The sequence below is a fragment of the Hyla sarda genome, chromosome 4 (assembly GCF_029499605.1).
Source record: "Hyla sarda isolate aHylSar1 chromosome 4, aHylSar1.hap1, whole genome shotgun sequence".
Classification (NCBI taxonomy): Eukaryota; Metazoa; Chordata; class Amphibia; order Anura; family Hylidae; genus Hyla; species Hyla sarda.
Window position 1 is genome coordinate 55,679,560 of NC_079192.1, and position 23,426 is coordinate 55,702,985.

Here is a 23,426-nt window from a genome sequence, read left to right on the forward strand (position 1 = left end):
ATCTTGAGTTGTTTACAGAGAGCCCTCCAGAATTTTGACACGAATTGGACGCCTCTATCCGAGACGATCTGCGTGGGCAAACCGTGAAGACGAAAAATGTGTACAAAAAATTGTTTTGCCAACTGAGGCGCTGAAGGAAGACCAGGAAGAGGAATAAAATGTGCCATCTTGGAAAATCGATCAACGACCACCCAAACAACAGTGTTGCCACGGGATGGGGGTAAGTCTGTAATAAAGTCCATACCAATCAGAGACCAAGGCTGTTCGGGGACAGGCAGAGGATGAAGAAGACCAGCAGGCTTCTGGCGAGGAGTCTTATCCCGGGCACAGACAGTACAGGCCCGCACAAAATCAACAACATCCGTTTCCAGAGTCGGCCACCAATAGAAACGAGAGATGAGTTGCAAGGATTTCTTGATGCCTGCATGGCCTGCGAGATGGGAGGAGTGACCCCATTTGAGGATTCCGAGGCGTTGGCGTGGAGAAACGAAGGTCTTCCCTGGAGGAGTTTGCCTGATGGAGGCTGGAGAAGTGGAGATCAGGCAGTCAGGAGGAATGATGTGTTGCAGAGAGAGCTCTACTTCCGAGGCATCCGAGGAACGAGAGAGAGCATCGGCCCTAATGTTCTTATCGGCAGGGCGAAAGTGAATTTCAAAATTAAACCGGGCAAAGAACAGAGACCACCTGGCCTGGCGAGGGTTCAGCCGTTGGGCAGACTGAAGATAGGAGAGATTCTTGTGATCGGTGTAAATAATAACTGGAAATTTTGATCCCTCCAGCAGATGCCTCCATTCCTCAAGTGCTAATTTAATGGCCAGTAGCTCTCGATCCCCGATGGAGTAGTTCCTCTCCGCCGGAGAGAAGGTCCTAGAAAAAAAACCACAAGTAACAGCATGCCCAGAAGAATTTTTTTGTAGAAGAACTGCTCCAGCTCCTACTGAGGAGGCATCAACCTCCAATAGGAAGGGTTTAGATGGGTCAGGTCTGGAGAGCACGGGAGCAGAAGAAAAGGCAGACTTGAGCTGTTTAAAGGCGTCTTCCGCTTGAGGAGGCCATGACTTAGGATTGGCGTTCTTCTTGGTTAAAGCCACGATAGGAGCCACAATGGTGGAAAAATGTGGAATAAATTGTCTGTAATAATTGGCGAACCCCAAAAAACGTTGGATAGCACGGAGTCCGGAGGGGCGTGGCCAATCTAAGACGGCAGAGAGTTTGTCTGGGTCCATTTGTAGTCCCTGGCCAGAGACCAAGTATCCTAGGAAAGGAAGAGATTGACATTCAAACAGACATTTCTCCATTTTGGCATAAAGTTGGTTGTCTCGAAGTCTCTGAAGAACCATGCGGACATGCTGGCGGTGTTCTTCTAGGTTGGCAGAAAAAATCAGAATATCGTCCAGATACACAACAACACAGGAATATAAGAGATCACGAAAAATTTCATTAACAAAGTCTTGGAAGACGGCAGGGGCGTTGCACAGGCCAAAGGGCATGACCAGATACTCAAAGTGTCCATCTCTAGTGTTAAATGCCGTTTTCCATTCGTCCCCCTCCCTGATGCGGATGAGATTATAAGCACCTCTTAAGTCCAGTTTGGTAAAGATGTGGGCACCTTGGAGGCGATCAAAGAGTTCAGAGATAAGAGGTAGAGGGTAGCGGTTCTTTACCGTGATTTTATTAAGTCCGCGGTAGTCAATGCAAGGACGTAGGGAGCCATCTTTTTTGGACACAAAGAAAAATCCAGCTCCGGCAGGAGAGGATGATTTGCGGATAAACCCCTTTTTTAAATTTTCCTGGATGTACTCAGACATAGCAAGAGTCTCTGGGGCGGACAGAGGATAAATTCTGCCCCGGGGTGGAGTAGTGCCCGGGAGGAGGTCAATAGGACAGTCATAAGGCCTGTGAGGAGGTAGAGTCTCAGCTTGTTTTTTGCAAAACACATCAGCAAAGTCCATATAGGCCTTAGGGAGACCGGTTACAGGGGGAACCACAGGGTCATGGCAGGGAGTACTGGGAACCGGTTTAAGGCAGTCCTTGAAACAAGAGGTACCCCAGCTCTTGATCTCCCCCGTGGACCAATCCAGGGTTGGGGAATGGCGTTGGAGCGACGGTAGTCCAAGGAGAATTTCGGAAGTGCAATTGGGGAGGACCAAGAACTCAATTTTTTCTTGATGAGGTCCGATGCACATTAGAAGGGGCTCCGTGCGGTAACGTATGGTACAGTCCAATCTTTCATTGTTAACACAATTGATGTAGAGGGGCCTGGCGAGACTGGTTACCGGGATGTTGAACCTGTTGATGAGAGAGGCCAAAATAAAGTTTCCTGCAGATCCGGAATCCAAGAAGGCCATAGTAGAGAAGGAGAAGGTAGATGCAGATATCCGCACAGGCACAGTAAGACGTGGAGAAGCAGAGTAGACATCAAGGACTGTCTCACTTTTGTGCGGAGTCTGCGTGCGTCTTTCCAGGCGGGGAGGACGGATAGGACAATCCTTCAGGAAGTGTTCGGTACCGGCACAGTACAGGCAGAGATTCTCCATGCGGCGTCGTGTCCTCTCTTGAGGTGTCAGGCGAGACCGGTCAACTTGCATAGCCTCCACGGCGGGAGGCACAGGAACGGATTGCAGAGGACCAGAGGAGAGAGGAGCCGGGGAGAAAAAACGCCTTGTGCGAACAAAGTCCATATCCTGGCGGAGCTCCTGACGCCTTTCGGAAAAACGCATGTCAATGCGAGTGGCAAGATGAATGAGTTCATGTAGATTAGCAGGAATTTCTCGTGCGGCCAGAACATCTTTAATGTTGCTGGATAGGCCTTTTTTAAAGGTCGCGCAGAGGGCCTCATTATTCCAGGATAGTTCAGAAGCAAGAGTACAGAATTGTATGGCGTACTCGCCAACGGAAGAATTACCCTGGACCAGGTTCAGCAGGGCAGTCTCAGCAGAGGAGGCTCGGGCAGGTTCCTCAAAGACACTACGAATTTCCGAGAAGAAGGAGTGTACAGAGGCAGTGACGGGGTCATTGCGGTCCCAGAGCGGTGTGGCCCATGACAGAGCTTTTCCAGACAGAAGGCTGACTACGAAAGCCACCTTAGACCTTTCAGTAGGAAACTGGTCCGATATCATCTCCAAGTGCAGAGAACATTGTGAAAGAAAGCCACGGCAAAACTTAGAGTCCCCATCAAATTTATCCGGCAAGGATAGTCGTAGGCCTGAAGCGGCCACTCGCTGCGGAGGAGGTGCAGGAGCTGGCGGAGGAGATGATTGCTGAAGCTGTGGTAGTAGCTGCTGTAGCATCACGGTCAGTTGAGACAGCTGGTGGCCTTGTTGCGCTATCTGTTGTGACTGCTGGGCGACCACCGTGGTGAGGTCAGCGACAACTGGCAGAGGTACTTCAGCGGGATCCATGGCCGGATCTACTGTCACGATGCCGGCTGGCAGGAGGTGGATCCTCTGTGCCAGAGAGGGATTGGCGTGGACCGTGCTAGTGGACCGGTTCTAAGTCACTACTGGTATTCACCAGAGCCCGCCGCAAAGCGGGATGGTCTTGCTGCGGCGGTAGTGACCAGGTCGTATACACTAGCAACGGCTCAACCTCTCTGACTGCTGAAGATAGGCGCGGTACAAGGGAGTAGACAGAAGCAAGGTCGGACGTAGCAGAAGGTCGGGGCAGGCAGCAAGGATCGTAGTCAGGGGCAACGGCAGGAGGTCTGGAACACAGGCTAGGAACACACAAGGAAACGCTTTCACTGGCACAATGGTAACAAGATCCGGCAAGGGAGTGCAGGGGAAGTGAGGTATAAATAGGGAAGTGCACAGGTGAAGGTACTGATTAAAACCTCATGCGCCAATCAGTGGCGCACCGGCCCTTTAAATTGCAAAGACGCGGCGCGCACGCCCTAGGGAGCGGGGCCACGCGCGCCGGGACAGCACAGACAGGGAACGGGTCTGATAAGCGAGTCGGGATGCGCATCGCGAGCGGGCGCGTCCCGCATGGCGAATCGCATCCCGGTTGGGAACATTATCGCAGCGCACCCGGTCGGCAGGTCTGACCGGGGCGCTGCGAATAGGAGAACGCTGTGAGCGCTCCGGGGAGGAGCGGGGACCCGGAGCGCTCGGCGTAACAAAAGTATTGTTATGCATAGTCAAATGTCATAATATGCATAGTCAACTGTCATAGTATATATAATCATAGTCCATAAGTCATGTTATACCATAGTCATAGGTATGTTGTTATTATTATACACCGTCATACAATCTACCGGAGCATGTATGGACATTTATACAGAGACTCTTTTGCATTGTCAGTTTTCGTTAAACAACAGCCTGGGAATGGACATTGGGTTACAATGCCCCAGGACTGCATTCGGCCCCAAGGCCGCTTTGCTCATCAAGCCAGACAGGACTATTTGTCGAGGGTGACTTCTGTTAAGTAGGGGGGTTTGTAATGTCCCAGTACGGGTTTTGGCCTGTACAGTACTTAGGCCCTGTCAGGTTGAGTCCCTCTGTGTACTAGGGGCTCTCCTGCAGTGTCTCCCCCATTGTAATATATATTATGTATAGTGTTATGTGTGTTATGTTTTGAGGACCTTTGAGTTAGTCACATGATAATGTGTCCACATGGTGTGTTTGTTACCCAGAGAGCATCAGCTAACCAGGTGACCTGCAGCTTGACCTATGGGCTTCTGGCTCAGCCCCCCTTTATAAGAGGGGCAGCCATTACAATCTCTCTCTTCTTCCTCTTCCTACTGAGGCACAGTAAAGATCAGACATCTCAGAGCACATTGGGAGGCCTCAAGCCTACCTACAGCCACATGTCAGTAAGTCAAGTCATCTATGTTTGCTGTCACTACCTACAGTCAAGTCAAGTCTATAGTCAAGTCACGCCCTGGTGTCAAGAACATTTAGGGGTTAATAACACCTGCCCCTGGGCTACAACATCTGCCCCATACACCTTACCTTCACACCCCGTGGCTCACCACAGCACCTTATTATTAATTGAAGCACAGAGTGTTTATACTTTTTAAATGATACTAATAAAGGAATAATTTTCTTTTTTTGGGGGGGGGGTCCCTAGTTGTGGGTGCCCTGAGGGGCGCAAGTCCTAAAGGGATTTGGATATTGCTAGTATTTAACCCTGGCAGCTCCCTGGGATATTTTGGTTAGGTCAGAATTTATCACTTAAAGTGTGAGCTATTCATGGGCTTCCTGTCATTTGTGCAAATTTATGGAGTGACATGAGTGCATTCTACGCAGCAACTGGGGAAAACGGCACACATGCCCAGCAGATTTAGCATTGCGCAAAAAGAACTGCGCTAATGATATACCGTATTTTTCGCCGTATAAGACGCAATTTTTCTTCCCCAAAACTGGGGGGGAAAAGTTGGTGCGTCTTATATGGTGAATACACACCTATCGGGTTGGTCCCTGCGGCCATCAACGGCTGGGACCTGCGGGTAATACAGGACATCACCGATCGCAGTGATGCCCTGTATTAACCCTTCAGATGCGGCGATCAAAGCTGAAGCGAAAGTGACACTAACCTGGCTGCTCAGTCGGGCTGTTCGGGACCGCCGCTGTGAAATCGCGGCGTCCCGAACAGCTTACAGGACACAGGGAGGGACCTTACCTGCCTCCTTGGTGTCTGCTCTGTGCCGGGATCCTCTGCATGGCCGGTGCTCTCCTTTGACGTCATTACGTCGTTGCGCACGCCGTCCCGTCATCCAATAGGAGCGGTGTGCGTAGCGACGGATTGCATGGATCCCGGGGAAGAAGACGTCCGGAGCGTCGGGGACACCCCGGGGATGTGGCGACAGCGATGGAGCGACATCCAGGGCAGCGGTGACGGGTCCGGAGCGGCGGGGACACGTGAGTATTACCTCCTATCCAGTGGTCTTCAACCTGCGGACCTCCAAATGTTGCAAAACTACAACTCCCAGCATGCTGGGAGTTGTAGTTTCGCAACATCTGGAGGTCCGCAGGTTGAAGATCGCTGTTGCGTGCAGAATCTTTTTTTTTCTAGATTTTGCACCTTTAAAATTGGGTGCTTCTTATATGCCGGGGCGTCCTATAGGGCAAAAAATACGGGTATTCCCCCCTTAGCATTTTTCTATTCAGCATTTGGTCCTCATTTTACAGCTTGTTGTAGTCAGTATTTTTTGCCAAAACCAGGAATGGGTCTGAAAAGCATATAAAAAAGGTGCAAATCTTTTCATTATAGTCTGTGTGTTGATTCCACTCCTGGTTTTGGATAAAAACCCTGATCAAATACTAACCAAAAAAATAAATGTGAATCCAGCCTTCCAGATAATTTTTTACAAACATCGCAAGGTTATGTGGCCCGGTGATGTAGTGAAGGTGTCACAACCAATAGATTGTAGTGATTGATTTTTATGTTGAGTTGGTACCATACATCCACATGGAATTCTGAATCTCCTTACACCCTAAGGACATGTTGTAATAACTATCACAGCTGTCATCCAGAGAACAGGCCCACGGGACAAATTCATCATGACCATCAGCCCAAGGCCATCAGGGAGAGATGATTTTTCCTGGGAAACCAGTTTATCAACCATAAGTAAATTGTGTGTGTGTGCGATAACCTGGACGATAACTACAACAGGTCGTAGGGTCAGAGGGCAGAAATTACCATGTGACCTCTATCCAATAATTATATACCAGTCCACTAAGAAGAGAAGTTTATGGCTTCTTTCAAAATTTCTAAAACCTCAAATTTTACAACACAGAAACTAAATTAGGATAATTTGATTATTCTTTCTAAATAGTGATTCTCTTTTGCTGCACCAGGTGACAATCTGCAGAATTTTATTAAGTTTTAATTGCCACCCCATCTCTTACCCTACCTGGGATGAGATCACGGGGTTCTGATGGGTTGTCATGGCAGTTAGGGGCCTAAATGGTCTTTCACACTGGACAATTATCAGCTGAATTAAAGGGATACTCCATCCCTAGACATCTTATCCCCTATGCAAAGGATAGGGGATAAGATGTCAGATAGCCGCGGTCCCGCTGCTGGGGACCCCAGGGATCGCTGCTGCAGCACCCCGCTATCATTACTGCGCAGAGCGAGATCGCTCTGCACGTAATGACGGGCAATACAGGGGCCGGAGCCTCGTTACGTCACGGATCCGCCCCTCGTGAGGTCACGGCCCGCCCCCGTCAATACAAGTCTATGGGAGGGGGCGTGGCGGTCGTCACACCCCCTGCCATAGACTTGCATTAAGGGGATGGGCTGTGATGTCATGAGGGGCGGAGCCATGATGTCACGCTGCTCCGGCCCCTGTATCGCCCGTCATTACGCACAGAGCGAACTCGCTCTGTACTGTAATGATGGTGGGGTGCCGCAGCGACGATCCCCGGGGTCCCCAGCAGCAGGACCGCGGCGATCTAACATCTTATCCCCTATCCTTTGGATAGGGGATAAGATGCCAGGGACGGACTACCCCTTTAAAGGGGTTATCCAGGAAAAAACTTTTTTATATATATCAACTGGCTCCAGAAAGTTAAACAGATTTGTAAATTACTTCTATTAAAAAATCTTAATCCTTTCAGTACTTATGAGCTTCTGAAGTTAAGGTTCTTCTTTTCTGTCTAAGTGCTCTCTGATGACACCTCTGAGAGCACTTAGACAGAAACGAACAACCTTAAAGGGGTATTCCAGGCCAAAACTTTTTTTTATGTATCAACTGGCTGCGGAAAGTTAAACAGATTTGTAAATTACTTCTATTAAAAAATCTTAATCCTTCCAATAGTTATTAGCTTCTGAAGTTGAGTTGTTGTTTTCTGTCTAACTGCTTTCTGATGACTCACGTCCCAGGAGCTGTGCAGTTCCTATGGGGACATTCTCCCGGGACGTGACATCATCATTGAACAGTTAGACAGAAAACCTCAGAAGCTAATAACTATTGGAAGGATTAAGATTTTTTAATAGAAGTAATTTACAAATCTGTTTAACTTTCCGGAGCCAGTTGATATAATAAAAAGTTTTTGCCTGGAATACCCCTTTAACTATTGAAAGAACCTTCATTCCCCCATAATTGACAGTGTAAAAGGGCCAGCGATCAACCGATGTATGGGAAAATGCTATTTCGTCAGGCAATTGTATCTTTTATGTGGGCCTAAAAATCATTGTTAGTTGGCCCACACTGCCCCCCCACCCCAAAAAACGGGTATGTGCACCAGTCAATGATGTAAGGGAAGGGCTTCACATTGCCTGCACAATGAGTGACCTGTGTAAAAGGCTCTTTAAATCTAGTAGATCAGCGCTCATTTCGGGAACACTTCGTCCAGTCTAAAAGGGCCCTAATGAAGGCCCCATGTCTTCAGCACCTACTACAATACCTGTCAGAATTACACTGACAGGCAAAGTACACTGCTATACAAAAGTATTGCATTTTATTATTAAAGGATAAGCCAATCAAATGGTCAAATTCATTAGCAGGGCTGAAAAAACAAACAAACATTTTTTTCCATTCACCAAATTGCTGTATACTTTTGCATGCCTCCTCTTGAAAAAAATAAAAAATAAATACATAAATAAAAGTTTTTTTTATACATAATACTTGTCCTGCAAAAAACAGGGATCTTTTTCTTTACCAACAGTGCAGCCCCTCACCATTGACAATTTTGTATTGACTTTAACCCCTTTACTCCTTAGCCTGTTTTGACCTTAAAGAGGTACTCCGGCCCTAAGACATCTTATCCCCTATCCAAAGGATAGGGGATAAGATGTCTGATCGCGGGGGTCCCGCCGAGGACCCTCACATTCTCTCATGCAGCACCCATCTGTGTGAGCTGCGTGCAGCTCACACAGGTGGGTGCTGCATGAGAGAATGTGGGGGTCCCCAGCGGCGGGATCTCCATGATCAGACATCTTATCCCCCTATCCTTTGGATAGAGGATAAGATGTCTTAGGGCCGAAGTACCCCTTAAATGACCAAGGCAAATTTTCTAAATCTGACATGTGCCCACTTATTTGGTAATAACTTTGGAACACTTTTACTTATAACATATTTTCATGACATATTGTACTTTTTATTAGTGGAAAATTTTGATTCATATATTTAGCGTTTTGTGTATTAAAAAAATCCCAAATTTTGCGAAAAAAATTAGCATTTTTCTAGATTTAGCATTTTCTGCTCGCACGATAGTCATGCCGCACCAAATTAATGATTAGTTCACATCTTCAATATGTCTAGTTTATGTTCCCATCATTTGATAAACATTATTTTACTTTTTTAGAATGTTAGAAGGTTTATAAGTTTAGCAGCAATTTTCCAGATTTTCAAGAAAATTTCAAAATCTGATTTTTCAGGGACCAGTTCAGGTCTGAAGTGGAATTGAGGGGTCTGTATGTTAGATACCCCCATGAATCACCCGTTTTAAAAACTGCACCCCTTAAAGTAGTCAGAATGACATTAAAAAAGTTTATTAACCCTTTAGGCCTTTCACAGAAATGAAAGCAAAGTGGAGGCGGAATTTTAAAATTTCATTTTTTTGCAGATTTTTTTTAAATAATTTTTTTTTCTGTAACACAATAGGTGTTGACAAAGAAATAAAACTCAAGATTTATTCCCCGAATTCTGACATCCCATATATCACACACACAGGAATCAGACATGAAGGAGTGCTGTGTGGATTTTGGGGCCTCCTTTTAGTTTAGGATATTTTGTTGGCATCATATAAAGTTGCAGAGGCCTTGGGGTGCAAACATATTTTTGGGAGACAAGTTGACGCTCATTGGTATTATTCTGGGGTATATGTGACACTCTGATCGTTTTTATAAAAAATTTTTATCAGGTGGTATACAAAAAAATCTATTCTGCGGTTGTTTATTATAAAAAATATTTGAGTCGTTAGTCATGCGGTTTAAATGACATGTTAACTTTACTCTGCAGGTTGATACGGTGATGGCGATACCAAATTTATATACTTTTTTTATATTATAGTTTATTTACAGCATAAAAAGATTTTTTTTTTTTTTTAAATCATGTTTGTAAGTCGCTGTATTTTGTGAGACATAATTGTGTGAGGACTAATTTTTTTGCGGGACATGTTGACGTTATTGGGGGACTATTTTTGGGTATGTTTTGGGGTGTATTATATACATATATAATTTATTTAATTTTTTTATATTTTTCTCACATTATTTTCTTTTATTTTTCACATTTTTTCTTTTCTTTTTTTTTACTATTATAAAAATAACTCAATGGAGTACACATTTGTACTCCATTGAATTATGACTATGTCTGTCAGTACTGACAAGCATAGGATAGATCAGTCTCTACCTTTAGACTGATCTGTTGCCATGACAACGGAGGCCACTGTCAGGCAACCATTGGCGCTTTGCTTTCACTTTGCAGAGCGCCGATCGGTGACAGAGGGAGCTCCCTATCCCTGTTACCCTAATAGATGTTGCGGTCTCAGTAACCGCAGTGTCTACACACTCCGATCCTGAGTGCCACGGGTGGCCTTCTCCGACGGGGCCCCCCTCACCACTGATCGCTTCACTGTGTGAAGCAACTGAGGAGTGGGGGAAGGCAGAAAGACCCCCGCCAGATCCCTGCTACTGGTCCGTCTGTACTGATTGGTCCCTGGTGATTGGTCCCTGGCCGGCTTCAGGGAGGCTCAGCTTTGCAGCACAGCTGAGCTCAATAAACTGTCACAGCTCCCGGCGGCGCAGTGACAGTTTATTTCCATCAGGTACATGTACGTGGTGATGCGGGAAGTCGTCCCTAATCACCACGTACATGTACTTGATATTGTGTGAACGGGTTAAGGAGGCACTGTGGCTCACCGCACTACTCTAGCCACCTGTGACATCTATGACTTTTCTGCTGTGGGACTACAAGAGCCATGAAACCCTGTTCTGCAACATAGGAAATAGGCGGCCATTTAACCTTAAAAGCTACTTACTACGGTCTGATGCTGCCCATACACATTAGACATGTGACATGTGTTTGCCACACTTGCCAATTTTGGCAGGAGCAGCCAACCATCTTTTTGCATGAGGGTCGCTCAACTCTCCCCCAACAGCTCAGTGGAGAGAAGGATCTCAAGGGGAGGGGCGCGGTAGGGGGATAAGGCACCGCCAAAAGAGTCTGCTAGCGGCTGTTATCTATGTCTAAGCCCCAGAATGAAGAATGCTTTCTTATGTATAAATCAAACTATGGAGACCGGCATTCTATTCCTCATTCCATCACATGAACGTCCTCATGACCTGGAATAGATGACGCTTCTATTAGGTCCTGATGTTTTTCTTGGATGAAGAAGACCTGGGTGTTGCTGGGAGTTGGAGTTTGGCTCTAGAACCCAACATTTAGCCTACCTGCAGGGTGTTTACTCTGCCCCGCCATCAATAACAATCCTCTGACTGCTGTCTCCGTCTCCTTGACCTCAGGCACGTGAGATGTGGAGGAAGTCACATCAGCAGCCAGACCCCTGTACACAGTGACAGACCATGACCAGGTGAATGTAGATGGAGCTGACCCCTTGTCTTCTGCCGCTCAGGGATGTTTATCTACAAGTGATGGGGAACCAAAAGGACAAATGATATTTAACAAGTAATTCATTGTGTCATTTAGGTGCGGATGTGACAATGATGTCACGTGCTGATTGGACGCTTAGGGATTAGGGCACCTGTGAGAAGTTTTAGTAAATCACTTTAGTGACCAGGCAAATGAAAAGTCAATATGCTAGTCAGTCCAGAGATAAATGGGCCCAGGTCAGAGGGCAATAATACGTAACTATGGGCATTGAGTAAAGGCCTCAGCAGGAGGGTATTGGCCGTGGTTACCGTGGTGAATGGAAATCTGATTAAGTCTCGTGACAATAAGAATTCATCAGTGAATGTCCGTCACTGAGTAATTCTTAATCTGGAAAAGCTTGGTGAGAACCAATATAGACACCATAACATTTATGACAGTTTATTTTACCCAGCTTTCCTTAATTATGCAGCAAGTATTGCAAGTATGACAATCAGTGATCTAGGAAAGCCTTGTGAGAACCTTTTATTTCTCTACAGTTATTGCAATATGTATATCCTCAATGCACAGTAGACACTGATGAATTTTACGTCATGTTGTGACTGCAATGTATTGGGACTATTCATGTTGCCATAAACAGTAGGTGTATTTACTTAACCAGCTACTACAAGGCAACAGAGATGGATTTTACCCCTTTCCCACCCCATGAAGTACATTGAGGCCAATTGCAAATCATAGTGAATGTACAGCGATCAGAGGATCTCTGGGTCAAGTCCAATATCAAGACTAAAAAACAATCCCACCTCTGAAAAAAAGGAACAAAAAAGTAACCAAAAAGGTGTATGTTCCCTTATATAGTACCTATGAAATCTAAAATTCATTCCACAAAAACAAACCATTGTAAAGCTCCTATTGATGGCAAAACAAAAATGGTCCTATTCTGACCCCTATGAATTACAGGGCTGTATAAGGGTTAATTTTATGCACTGTGATCTGTAATATGATGCAACCAAAAATCTGCAATTCTGGTGTTTGTTTTTTTTACATTTACGCCAATCACTGTGCAGAATCATTAACATTATATTTCAATAGTTATACTGGCCAACTGGCAATAATCATTTTCTTCTTTAGATGTCATGATCAGCATTGATCACGGCAAAGGTTAAAGCGTACCTCTCATCAAAAAAACTTTTGATATATTATAGATTAATGTGTGCAGAATAACTTTACAATTGCATGTTATTAAAAAATATGCTTCTTTCTATTTAATTTTCCACTTTGAAGAAATGACCACTAGGGGTCTCCCTACCAGTCCTGGCAGCAAGCATTTCAGACTCATGCTGGAGTCCTAAACACTACGAGCTGCCAGTCTGCTTTGTTCACAAAGGAGAACACTCAGAGCTGCCAGACTGCTTTGTTCTCAGCCTGTTTGGCTGTGAACAAAGCAGGCTTGCAGCTCTGAGTGTTTAGGACTCCAGCATGAGTCAGAAATGCTTGCTGACAGGACTGATCGGGAGAAATACAATAGAAAGAAGCATATTTTTCATTAACATGCTATTGGAAAGTTATTCAACATTCATGAATCTAAAATATATCAAAAGTTTATTTGATGAGAGGTACCCTTTAATGGTGTGGCGTCGAGGTGCGAGGTGTAGGGCAGATGTTATAATCCAAGGGGAAGGTGTTATTAACCCCTTCTTGTCGTGACACCAGGGCGTGATTTAGCCTTAACCACCCGAAGGTAATACCGCTGGTCCTGGGTTAGGCACGGGGGCAATGAAGACACTGACGCCAAAGTACGGACAACGGTAGCTTTACTGAGGGTAGACAGATGATACAGTCTATGCAGTACAGCCAATATCCCAAGGAGGGGACCAGTGGCACAGGGGGACCTCGCAGGCTTGCAAGGACTTGCAGTACATAGAGACACGTTAGTGCAGGCCACGGTGACTTTATTGAAGACTTGACTTGACAATTGACATGAAGATGACTTTGAGCTTACTTGAGCTGACTTGTGGCTGCAGACTTTAAGCTTGAGGCCTCCAATGCTCTGGACACAAACTCTGAGACGACTGCACTGGACCTTAGCAGGAATAGCAATAAGAGAGTTTGGTTTTATAGGGGGGCTGTGCAAGGAACCCATAGGTCACTTGGGGGGTCCCCTGGTCACTAGTGCCTCCTGGGTAACAATCACATGGTATAACAATTAAAGAAACAGTACATTATTAATATCACAACTTATATACGCAAGGGATAATATATAAAGGGGGCCCTGGGGACATGGAGAGACTCTGACTGACAGGGTAGGAGAAGTATGGTGAAACACCATCCCGTACTGTGCCACCACAATTGCATACACGTGCAGGATCGCCAATGTCCACCCCAAGCGGTCAGTGCAGGCTGCAGATAGCAGCCGTCATTCACTACCTATGAAGCGAGCCCTGCTCCAGCACTCCCTTTACAGACTTAACACTCTAGGGTGTAAGTGTACACCCTGGAGCATTAGGTATCAGATGGCCAGGGCATACAGGATCCCCTGTGTCATCTAGGGGTTAAAGGGCTTTTCTGATTATGAAATCTATTTTCAATTGCCTAATAAATGATCATATATTTATGCTTTTATTCTGCTTCTAATGGAAACTGTCTGCATTACGTCTTCATTCCTGTAATGTAAAGTCTCTGTTGCCCACTCTAGCTGGGAATTCAGTGAACTCTGTATCCAGAATTTGCTAAATTCCAAGCTAGAGTGTACAACCGAAACAGGAAATACATTATAGCATGTACACTAGTCAGAAAGTGTCGCAATGAAGAGGGAAGAGCAGACAGTTTGCATGAGAAACAAAAAGAAAAAAGAAAAGCATGACAGACAACAAAAAGGTAGAAAAATAACTTTATTTAACCAATATATGCTCATTTATTAAACAGTTGAAAATAGGTTTTATCCTGTATGACCCCATTGTAGTGATTTTATAAGCTCCAGTGAGTCTTATAAAGAAAAAATAAACTTTGCAAATAGTCTAGATTAGAAACATTTAACCATATGATGTGTTTAGATCCTTACAACGTTATGTTCCCTGAGTCCATAGAACTCCAGTCCCATAGTTACAGATAAACTTTGTGGGTAGTCTGCACATGCAGGTACATGTTCCTCCCAAGGTTTTTAATAACCTTATTCTGAGAACTGTAGATTTCTTCTGTGGTCAGAGTTAGTCAATATTAGTCATATACACCGCATGCTGTATACATGTGATGAGGCAATTTAGCTGCATTGTATTACAGCTTGCACATACACAGCAGTATAAAGGAGAGAAGGCCACAAGCATTGAGAGTAGAAAAGGAGGGATAGCAGCTCAAGTGCAGATTTCTGTGCATATTCCACAATGTACATTGAATCCAATTGAATTCACTGGAGGCACCAAATACGGTAAATCTGTAGATCACCTTAAAATCTAGGTGGGATTTTTTTCTGCCAAAATAAAACTTTTTGTGAACATTGCCTTACAGGGATCACACATTGAGCTCTACGCATGCAGGTTCTCAAGCAGTGGGTTGTCAGGTTCTCAGTCAGTGTTCTCTGTAGGAAAACTGGTATTGAAAATAAAAGTACCAGTGCAGAAATAAAGCAACATAAATAAACATTTACCTGTCTGAATACACAGATACAGTGTATCTAAAGGTTTGGGTGTTGTTTTTTTTTTTTTTTTTTTTTTTTTATAACAAATCTAATACAGTACATACCCTGTGTATTCTCTGCAACTTCTAAATGGAGAGATTACTTTAATATGCTATTAGGAAACTTCTATGTTAAAGGTTGTCTATTGTCATTTTTAAGGCTACGGCTAAAAATTTGCAGGGGTTATATGTGACTAGTAAAACATGGCTACTACCTAACAAAAACAGCGCTATTCTTATCCATGGGCTATATCTGGTATGGCTGGTAAGATCAAGTATCATAGAGGCAGTGCTGACCTGCAGCATGCAGGCCTCCTCCCTCCCCAACCCCTCCCTGCCCTGCATGATTGATGCACAAGGCTCAGTGCTGAAAGCCAAGCAGGGAAGGGTGGAGGAGGAAGGAGGCAAGCATGCTACAGCTCGAGCTTAGAAACAAAACATGATTTTATTAAAGGGGTTATCCACCATAAGGTGATTTTAGTACGTACCTGAAAGACAGTAATGGACATGCTTAGGAAGGATCTGTGCTTGTCTTAGGGCTAAATGGCTATGTTGTGTGATTATCATAACACTGTGGTTAGCTTTTTCAACTGGTATTTCCTGTTTGAGTTTTCTTCTTTTGCCTACAAATCCCATAATTCAATTTCCCTCCCTCCCACACATCAGCCACCCCACTTGTTGAAACATAAATGAGCTGCATCCATTCAAAAGACCTGTGGTTTTCAATCAGGGTGCCTACAGCTGTTGCATTAGTTGCAGATTGATCTCTCTTCCATCAAGCGATCCCTCCACCCATTGAAGCAGACAGGCTCCCTGTCATCAGCTGACTAGTGAGGTCAGGTCTCGGGCCACACTGCAACCTGGGAAAAATCTGAGACAACAGTCATTTTGTATGGTGTTAAAAATAAATATTGGGGTGAAAATCACATAAGAATTGTGAGAAAACCGTCACACACAGGTAAAGACCCTATATTACGAACTACACTAACTTTACAGCCTCTGTAGCATAGTCAAATAAAAAAAAACTCCTAGAATACCCCTTTAACTTAGCAATCAGCCATTTGCCATGAGACAGGTATTTGTTTTATTTCTTGATCAGCTGTCTGCAGCTCTGAGCATGATATATAGCTGAAAGTTTTTCTTTAAGTAAAGGGGCTAAGCTGCAATACCAAAAATAGCCCATAGGCAAGAGTGGCGCTGTTTCTATAAGAAAGGAGCCAAGCTTTTTCAATCTCTTACAATTATGAAGTTGTTTCTACATTTCCCTTTGCCCCTCATTTTCCTCCATCATTCCTTTCCCCCCTGACTGGCACACGTCACATTTCTTCCATGATTTCCAGCAGCTTTGCGAGAATAAACAGAACACATGGGGAAAGAAAACGTGTGAAATGTCCTGCTGTTAAACTGATCTAGAATAAATGCACGAGGAAAAACATTCTTTTCTTTTTCTAAACATGGTATTTTATTTTTGACTATGTATGAAATTTATGAAATTTACAGATATTTGCATAATTCTTTTTCCTGCTTGCAGACAGAGAATTTAGATGTTGTTATTCCTCCTGTGCTTGCTAACACAGTATTCCCTAACTATACAGATTACTTGCTGCCAAAAACATCTGCCATCCAATGGGGTACTCAAAAATTGAAGTGTCCCTTAGAGGCTGCAAAACCTCAGAATTCAAACTCCCAGCAGAGCTCCAGTTTTCTCAGCCCCTATCAGTGCAGACTGAATTACACCTTTTGTAAGCCCAATAATAATCTGTAACAGCACCTGTGCTGACTCGAGCTAATTTGAAAACCAGTAAACACCAAGGGGGAGATTTACCAAAACCCGTCAAGAGGAAAAGTTGCCCATAGCAACCAATCAGATCGCTTCTTTAATTTTGCAGAGGCCTTGTTAAAAACAAAAGAAGCGATCTGATTGGTTGCTATGGGCAACTTTTCCTCTGGACAGGTTTTGATAAATCTCCCCCCAAAAGTCCATTAACAGCTATGGTCTGCAAGGGATTTCACACTATTCACAGATTTCATTAATCTCACCCAGCTTTCCTTGGATGAGATATAAATTTCCTTGCGTCTCATAGATAAAAGAGAGGAATTTTGCAGAAATATGGCGATCGATTACCATAATTCTTTTTCTTTCTAACACTTCTTATGATTGTGGTGGCCCGGTACAGGAATTTTACCCCTGTACCCTAGCTGCCCTGTCAGGCAGCCTCCCTGCAGTGTCCCCTGGGCCCCCCTGCGTGGCGACGTGATGACGGCGACGGAGAGCGTGGATCCCGGGGAAGAAGACGTCCGGAGCGTCGGGGACACCACGGGGACGTGGCGACAGCGATGGAGCGACATCCAGGGCAGCAGTGACGGGTCCGGAGCGGCAGGAACACGTGAGTATTACCTCCTATACCAGTGGTCTTCAACCTGCGGACCTCCAGATGTTGCAAAACTACAACTCCCAGCATGCCCGGACAGCCAACGGCTGTCCGGGCATGCTGGGAGTTGTAGTTTTGCAACATCTGGAGGTCCGCAGGTTGAAGATCACTGTTGGGTGCAGAATCTTTTTTTTCTAGATTTTGCACCTTTAAAATTGGGTGCGTCTTATATGCTGGTGCGTCCTATAGGGCGAAAAATACAGTACCATTGTTCCGTAACTTGGTGTCAGAGTCATTATTGCCCCCTAGCCCAGGATCAAGCCAGCGGTATGCCTTCAGGTGGTATTGAGGATAAACCACGCCCTGGCGTCACGAACACAAGGGTTTAATGCCATCTGCCCCTAGGGCCATTCCATCTGCCCTCATCACACCCTCTACCACATGATCATAATTAAAAGTTTGGAATGGCTGGAAGGCTTCATACACTTTCTGCATTCAGTAGAGTCTCTGCTGGGTATTTGCAGATTAGTCCCATTCACTATAAAGGCAGCTGGTTAGCAACTTACGGGACTAGAGGAGATTTGGAAAGCAAAGTATCTATGGACAAAATTCTTAAGGTGGTATTCTGGGGAGTGATTTTTTTTTATATTGAGCACAAGAGTGGGCAATTCTTCATACTGACCCTGGAAGCGATGCACAGAGAGACCAGGGTTCTGTAAGAACAGGGCAGCAGAGGAGTGAGGAAGGTAAGTATTGGGTTTTATACTATTTATTGGACTCTGAGCACAAATATAAGAAAAATGGGGGAGATTTATCAAAACCTGTGCAGAGGAAAAGTTGCTCAGTTGCCCATAGCAACCAATCAGCTCACTTCTTTCATTTTTAACAGGGCCTCTGCAAAGTGAAAGAAGCGATCTGATTGGTTGCTATGGGCAACTGGGCAACTTTTCCTCTGCACATGTTTTGATAAATGTCCCCCAATATGATTACTATAGGTACTTCTGTAAGAGTGTCTACTTCTCTATAGATATGGCCTCTATGGGGGAGTTTTATCAAAATCTGTGCAGAGGAAAACTTGCCCAGTTGCCCATAGCAACCAATCAGCTTGCTGCTTTCATTTTTATGAAGGCCTGTGAAAAATGAAAGAAGCGATCTGATTGGTTGCTCTGGGCAACTGGGCAAGTTTTCCTCTGCACAGGTTTTGATAAATCTCCCCCTATATTCTTCTATCTAGAGACGATAGAAAGATCATTTTAGTAACTTGAAACCCTACTTGAAACATTACGATGTCCCTTTGTAGAGCAGGTCTCAATAAATAACAATAAAATGCAAATCGTCTTCCTAGTCCAGTTGTCCATCGGGGTTGTGTGCCATTGTGAGAAGCTGCTTGCCTCATCGTGGTCCTGTGTGAGCAGGGGCAATTACAGCTCTCCAATGTTACCAGGACTGAAAGGGACAAAAGTGTCACCATTCCCAAAGGACATCAAAGGACAAGGACGGGACCCCCTTCACCTCTTATTATTCTATTGTCACAGCTGAGAGGAGGGGTGGGAGAGCCTGGAGGACCCATCATTATTGTCATGATTGACATGTCCTCAGTAAAATCTTCCCTACAGGTCCCCAACCTTCATTGTTAGTAACGACTCGTATTACCCCATAGTTAGCTCTAATGATACCGTACGCTGTAATACTGCAGAAATGATCGGCCTTCATCCCAGGTGACAACGTATATTCATCCAGATATTGTCCTGCCTGTAGCCCAAAGTGCACGTCTGAGGCTGGACACAGATAATATAATACTTATCAGCATAACATTTATGACATAAGAATGGAGGTAGATGGGTATTGTAATAAATATCACAGTGTACAATGCATTCAAAAAGTTTTCAGACCCTTTCATTTATTTTTTTTAACATATTATTCTGTTGAGGCTTAAATAAAATTAAAAAAAATGTATGTTCCCCCCCCCCCCCCCCAATGAATCTATTCTCCATACCCCATGATAACAAAGTTAAACAGTTTTTTTTAGCAATCTTTAAAAAAATAAAATAATAATAACCCTTGGCTTGGACATAAATATTCATACCCTTTACTGTGACACTATGGCTCTCCCTGGGGCAGGTACTGTATTTACTCGAGTATAAGCCGAGTTTTTCAGCACAATTTTTCATGCTGAAAACACCCCCCTCGGCTTATACTCGAGTGAACTCTCCGCCTGTCAATCCCTTCATCAGTGGTCTTCAACCTGTGGACCTCCAGATGTTGCAAAACTACAACTCCCAGCAAGCCCAGACAGCCATCGGCTGTAGTTTTGAAACCTCTGGAGGTCCGCAGGTTGAAGACCACTGCGGCCTTCGTCATCATCCAGCCCCCCCCCCTTTTGTTTTGTACTCACCTCCCCTCGACGGGACATTAGGGTGAGCTGGTCTGGGCTATCTGTGCTGCAGTGAACGTCCGATGGGGATGGTTAGTCGTTGCGGGCTGTCCATTTTCAACGGGGGGGGGGGGGGGGGCCTCTTCTCCGCGCTTCGGCCCCAGCCCCGGAGTAGTGACGTTGCCTTGACGACGACACACAGGAACGTTCATGCGCAAGGTTGAAGACCATTGATGAAGGGATTGACAGGCGGTGATGATGAAGGGGGGGGGGTGATGACGAAGGCCGCAGTGGTCTTCAACCTGCGGACCTCCAGTGGCTTCAAAACTACAACTCCCAGCATGCCCGGACAGCCAATGGCTGTCCAGGCATGCTGGGTGTTGTAGTTTTGAAACCTCTGGAGGTCCGCAGGTTGAAGACCACTGCGGCCTTCGTCATGATCCAGCCCCCCCCTTTTGTTTTGTATTCACCTCCCCTGGACGGGACGTTAGGGTGAGGTGGTCTGGGCCATCTGTGCTGCAGGGACCGTCCGATGGGGATGGTTAGTCGTTGCGGGCTGTCCATTTTCACCGGGGGGGCTTCTTCTCTGCTCTTTGGCCCCAGCCCCGGAGTAGTGACGTTGCCTTGACGACGACGCACAGGGACGTTCATGCGCAAGGTTGAAGACCACTGATGAAGGGATTGACAGGCGGTGATGATGAAGGGGGGGGGGTTGATGACGAAGGCCGCAGTGGTCTTCAACCTGCGGACCTCCAGGGGTTTCAAAACTACAACTCCCAGCATACCCGGACTACAACTCCCAGCATCCGGGCATGCTGGGAGTTGTAGTTTTGCAACATCTGGAGTTCCACAGGCTGAAGACCACTGATGAAGTGATTGACAGGGGGTGATGATGAAGGGGGGGATGATGACGGGGGTCTGGATGATGATGGGGGTCTGGATGATGACAGGGGGGATGATGTATTTCCCACCCTAGGCTTATAGTCGAGTCAATAACTTTTCCCTGGTTTTTGGGGTAAAATTAGGGGCCTCGGTTTATATTCGGGTCGGCTTATAATCGAGTATATACGGTATATCATGGTAAGCCTGCCCATTAGTGCAGGTTTTGGATTTTTACTGCTTGTTTGCCCCCTCCCTCCAGCATGCCTTATATAGCTGTGGTGTACGTTCACCTGTCACCACCCCCCCTTTGGGTCCCAGAGGCTGTCCCTCCTTATTTGAGGTCCGTGGGTATACTATGGCTTTTCGTGTGTTTCTTGTGTACTGTTAATTTGTCACAGCGGGCGGTCATTAAAATATTTGGGGTCATTTAAGTGTATTGTAGTTTTGTGCCTTATTTATAAATAAATGTTTATAGAGTTTATAATAAAGCTGTGCGACCTACCCCTACCCATAAAAAAGTTATATATGTCTAATGTCTTTGGGGGTGAGATGTTTTTACAGGAATAAATTCAAGAAATAAGGTGCAAGCAGTCCTCAGTGAATCACTCAACCTAATGGTGTGGTGGATAGATGGTTCACATGGAGCCAGCTAAATTAGAGAAATTGCAGTTAACCTCTTTTCTTCTATTGTGAGCTCTGCAATCTTTAGTTTTTTGTGGGAAGTAAGAGTTAAAGGGGTATTCCAGTAAGAGTTAAAGGGGTATTTTTTATTTGACTATGCTACAGGGGCTGTAAAGTTAGTGTAGTTCATAATATAGTGTCTGTACCTGTTTTCTCACAATTCTTCTGTGATTTTCACCACAATATTTCTTTTTAGCAGCATACAAAATGACTGTTGTCTCAGATTTTTCCCAGGTTGCAATGCGGCCAAGACCTGACTCACTAGTCAGCTGATGACAGGGAGCCTGTCTGCTTCAATGGGTGGAGGGATCGCTTGGTGGGAGAGAGACTAATCTGCAACTAATGCAACAGCTGTAGGCACCCTGATTGAAAACCACAGGTCTTTTGAAGGGATGCAGCTCAGTTATGTTTCAATGGGTGGGGTGGCTGATGTGTGGGAGGGAGGAAGATGGAATTGTGGGATTTGTAGTCAAAAAAAGAAAAGTCAAACAGGAAATACCAGTTCACAAAAAGCTAGACACAGTGTTATGGTAATTTCACAACATAGCCATTTAGCCCCAAGACAAGCACAGATCCTTCCTAAGCATGTCCATTACTGTCTTCCAGGTACATACTAAAATCACCTTATGGTGGAGAACCCCTTTAAGCTTTAGTCTCAGCAGTCACTGTTCCATTGTGTTGCAGAGTTTCTGAAGATATGTATTTGTCTCCCAGAAGAAGGCTCCAGCACGAAACGCGTTGCAGTGGTCGTCCCTCTGGATCTCACATTGTTACTTGTGTCTCATGTGGGTATACCATGCATAAGCTGTATATTGTTCCTTAAGATCATGTATTTAGAATTATAGCACTTTATTATGTTTCTTGCACTGTAGATGCATTTTACCTATACTTTACTGTAATCCCCATATGGGATAGGACCCATACATTATTTGGTCCTTTCTACACTGTTTGTATTTGACCCAAGCATTACCTTATGAATGTTGGGAGTTATACTCCCTTCTTTGTGCAATATAGATTAGCATTGTATAGTACCTTTGCAATATTCATGAGAGATCCTGGAGATGTTGTGACTTGTGATGTATAAATTTCCTCCATTTTTTAAGTATAATTTTTTATTATATGCTTTGCTTTGGATTTACACATTATGGTGCATTATACAGATTTTTTCAGGGGCCACTATACCACTACTTTGTACCTTATTGTATATTCCTGTTCATTTGTGTTTGGTTATGAGTGATAGGTATGTGACAAGCTGACATAGGCACATTGAGGGTTCATTCACACATGTTTCTCTTGCAGATTTTTACAGATAAAATTTGCAGTAAATTACAGTCCATGTGCCGAAATGAACCTGGCGTGAAAAGTATTAGAGAGGTTATCCATCCTAAAAGTGATTTTAGTACATACCTGCCAGACAGTAATGGATATGCTTAGGAAGGATCTGCGCTTATCTTGGGGTAAAATGGCTAATTGTGAGATTACCATAAAGCTAAGGCTATTAGCTGGGTATTTCCTGTTGGAGTTCGTTCTCTCAAAGTACAAATCCCATAGTTCCTTGTTTGTGTGATAATATTTTTACTTTTCCCACACATCAGCCACCCCACCAATTGAAACACATCTGTTCTGTCTTCAATGCAATAGATCAGTGTTTTCTGACCAGGGTGCCTCCAGTTGTTTCACATTCTTTCAGAATGATCTCCCACCCAGCGGTCGCTCCACCCATTAAAGCAGACATATTCCCTCTGAACGCCTGACTAGTGATGTAATGTCTTGTGCCAAACTGCAACCTGGGAAAACCTGAGACACCACTCATTTGGTATGCTGTTAAAAAGAAATGTAGGGTCAAAAATCACAGAATTGCGAGACCACCATGAAACACGGGTACAAACACTAGTCCACAAGACACAGCAGTCAGCACTCCAACCCCTTCTATGTAGCTCCATTTAGA

General features: G+C 44.8%; 1 protein-coding gene across 2 annotated transcripts in view; it reads right to left on the minus strand.

Moving 5' to 3' along the window:
• The window catches only part of LOC130367957 (uncharacterized), a 112,944-nt gene that overhangs the window by 67,215 nt on the left and 22,303 nt on the right, over positions 1-23,426 (minus strand). The window contains exon 1 of one of the 2 annotated variants that reach the window (XM_056571033.1): positions 11,341-11,680. The exons of the other annotated variant lie outside the window; for it this stretch is intronic. Coding sequence (XP_056427008.1) covers positions 11,341-11,368 — 28 coding nt within the window. The 5' untranslated portion in view covers positions 11,369-11,680. Of the gene's footprint in view, positions 1-11,340; positions 11,681-23,426 lie in introns of those variants that run through there. 2 annotated transcript variants of the gene reach the window in all.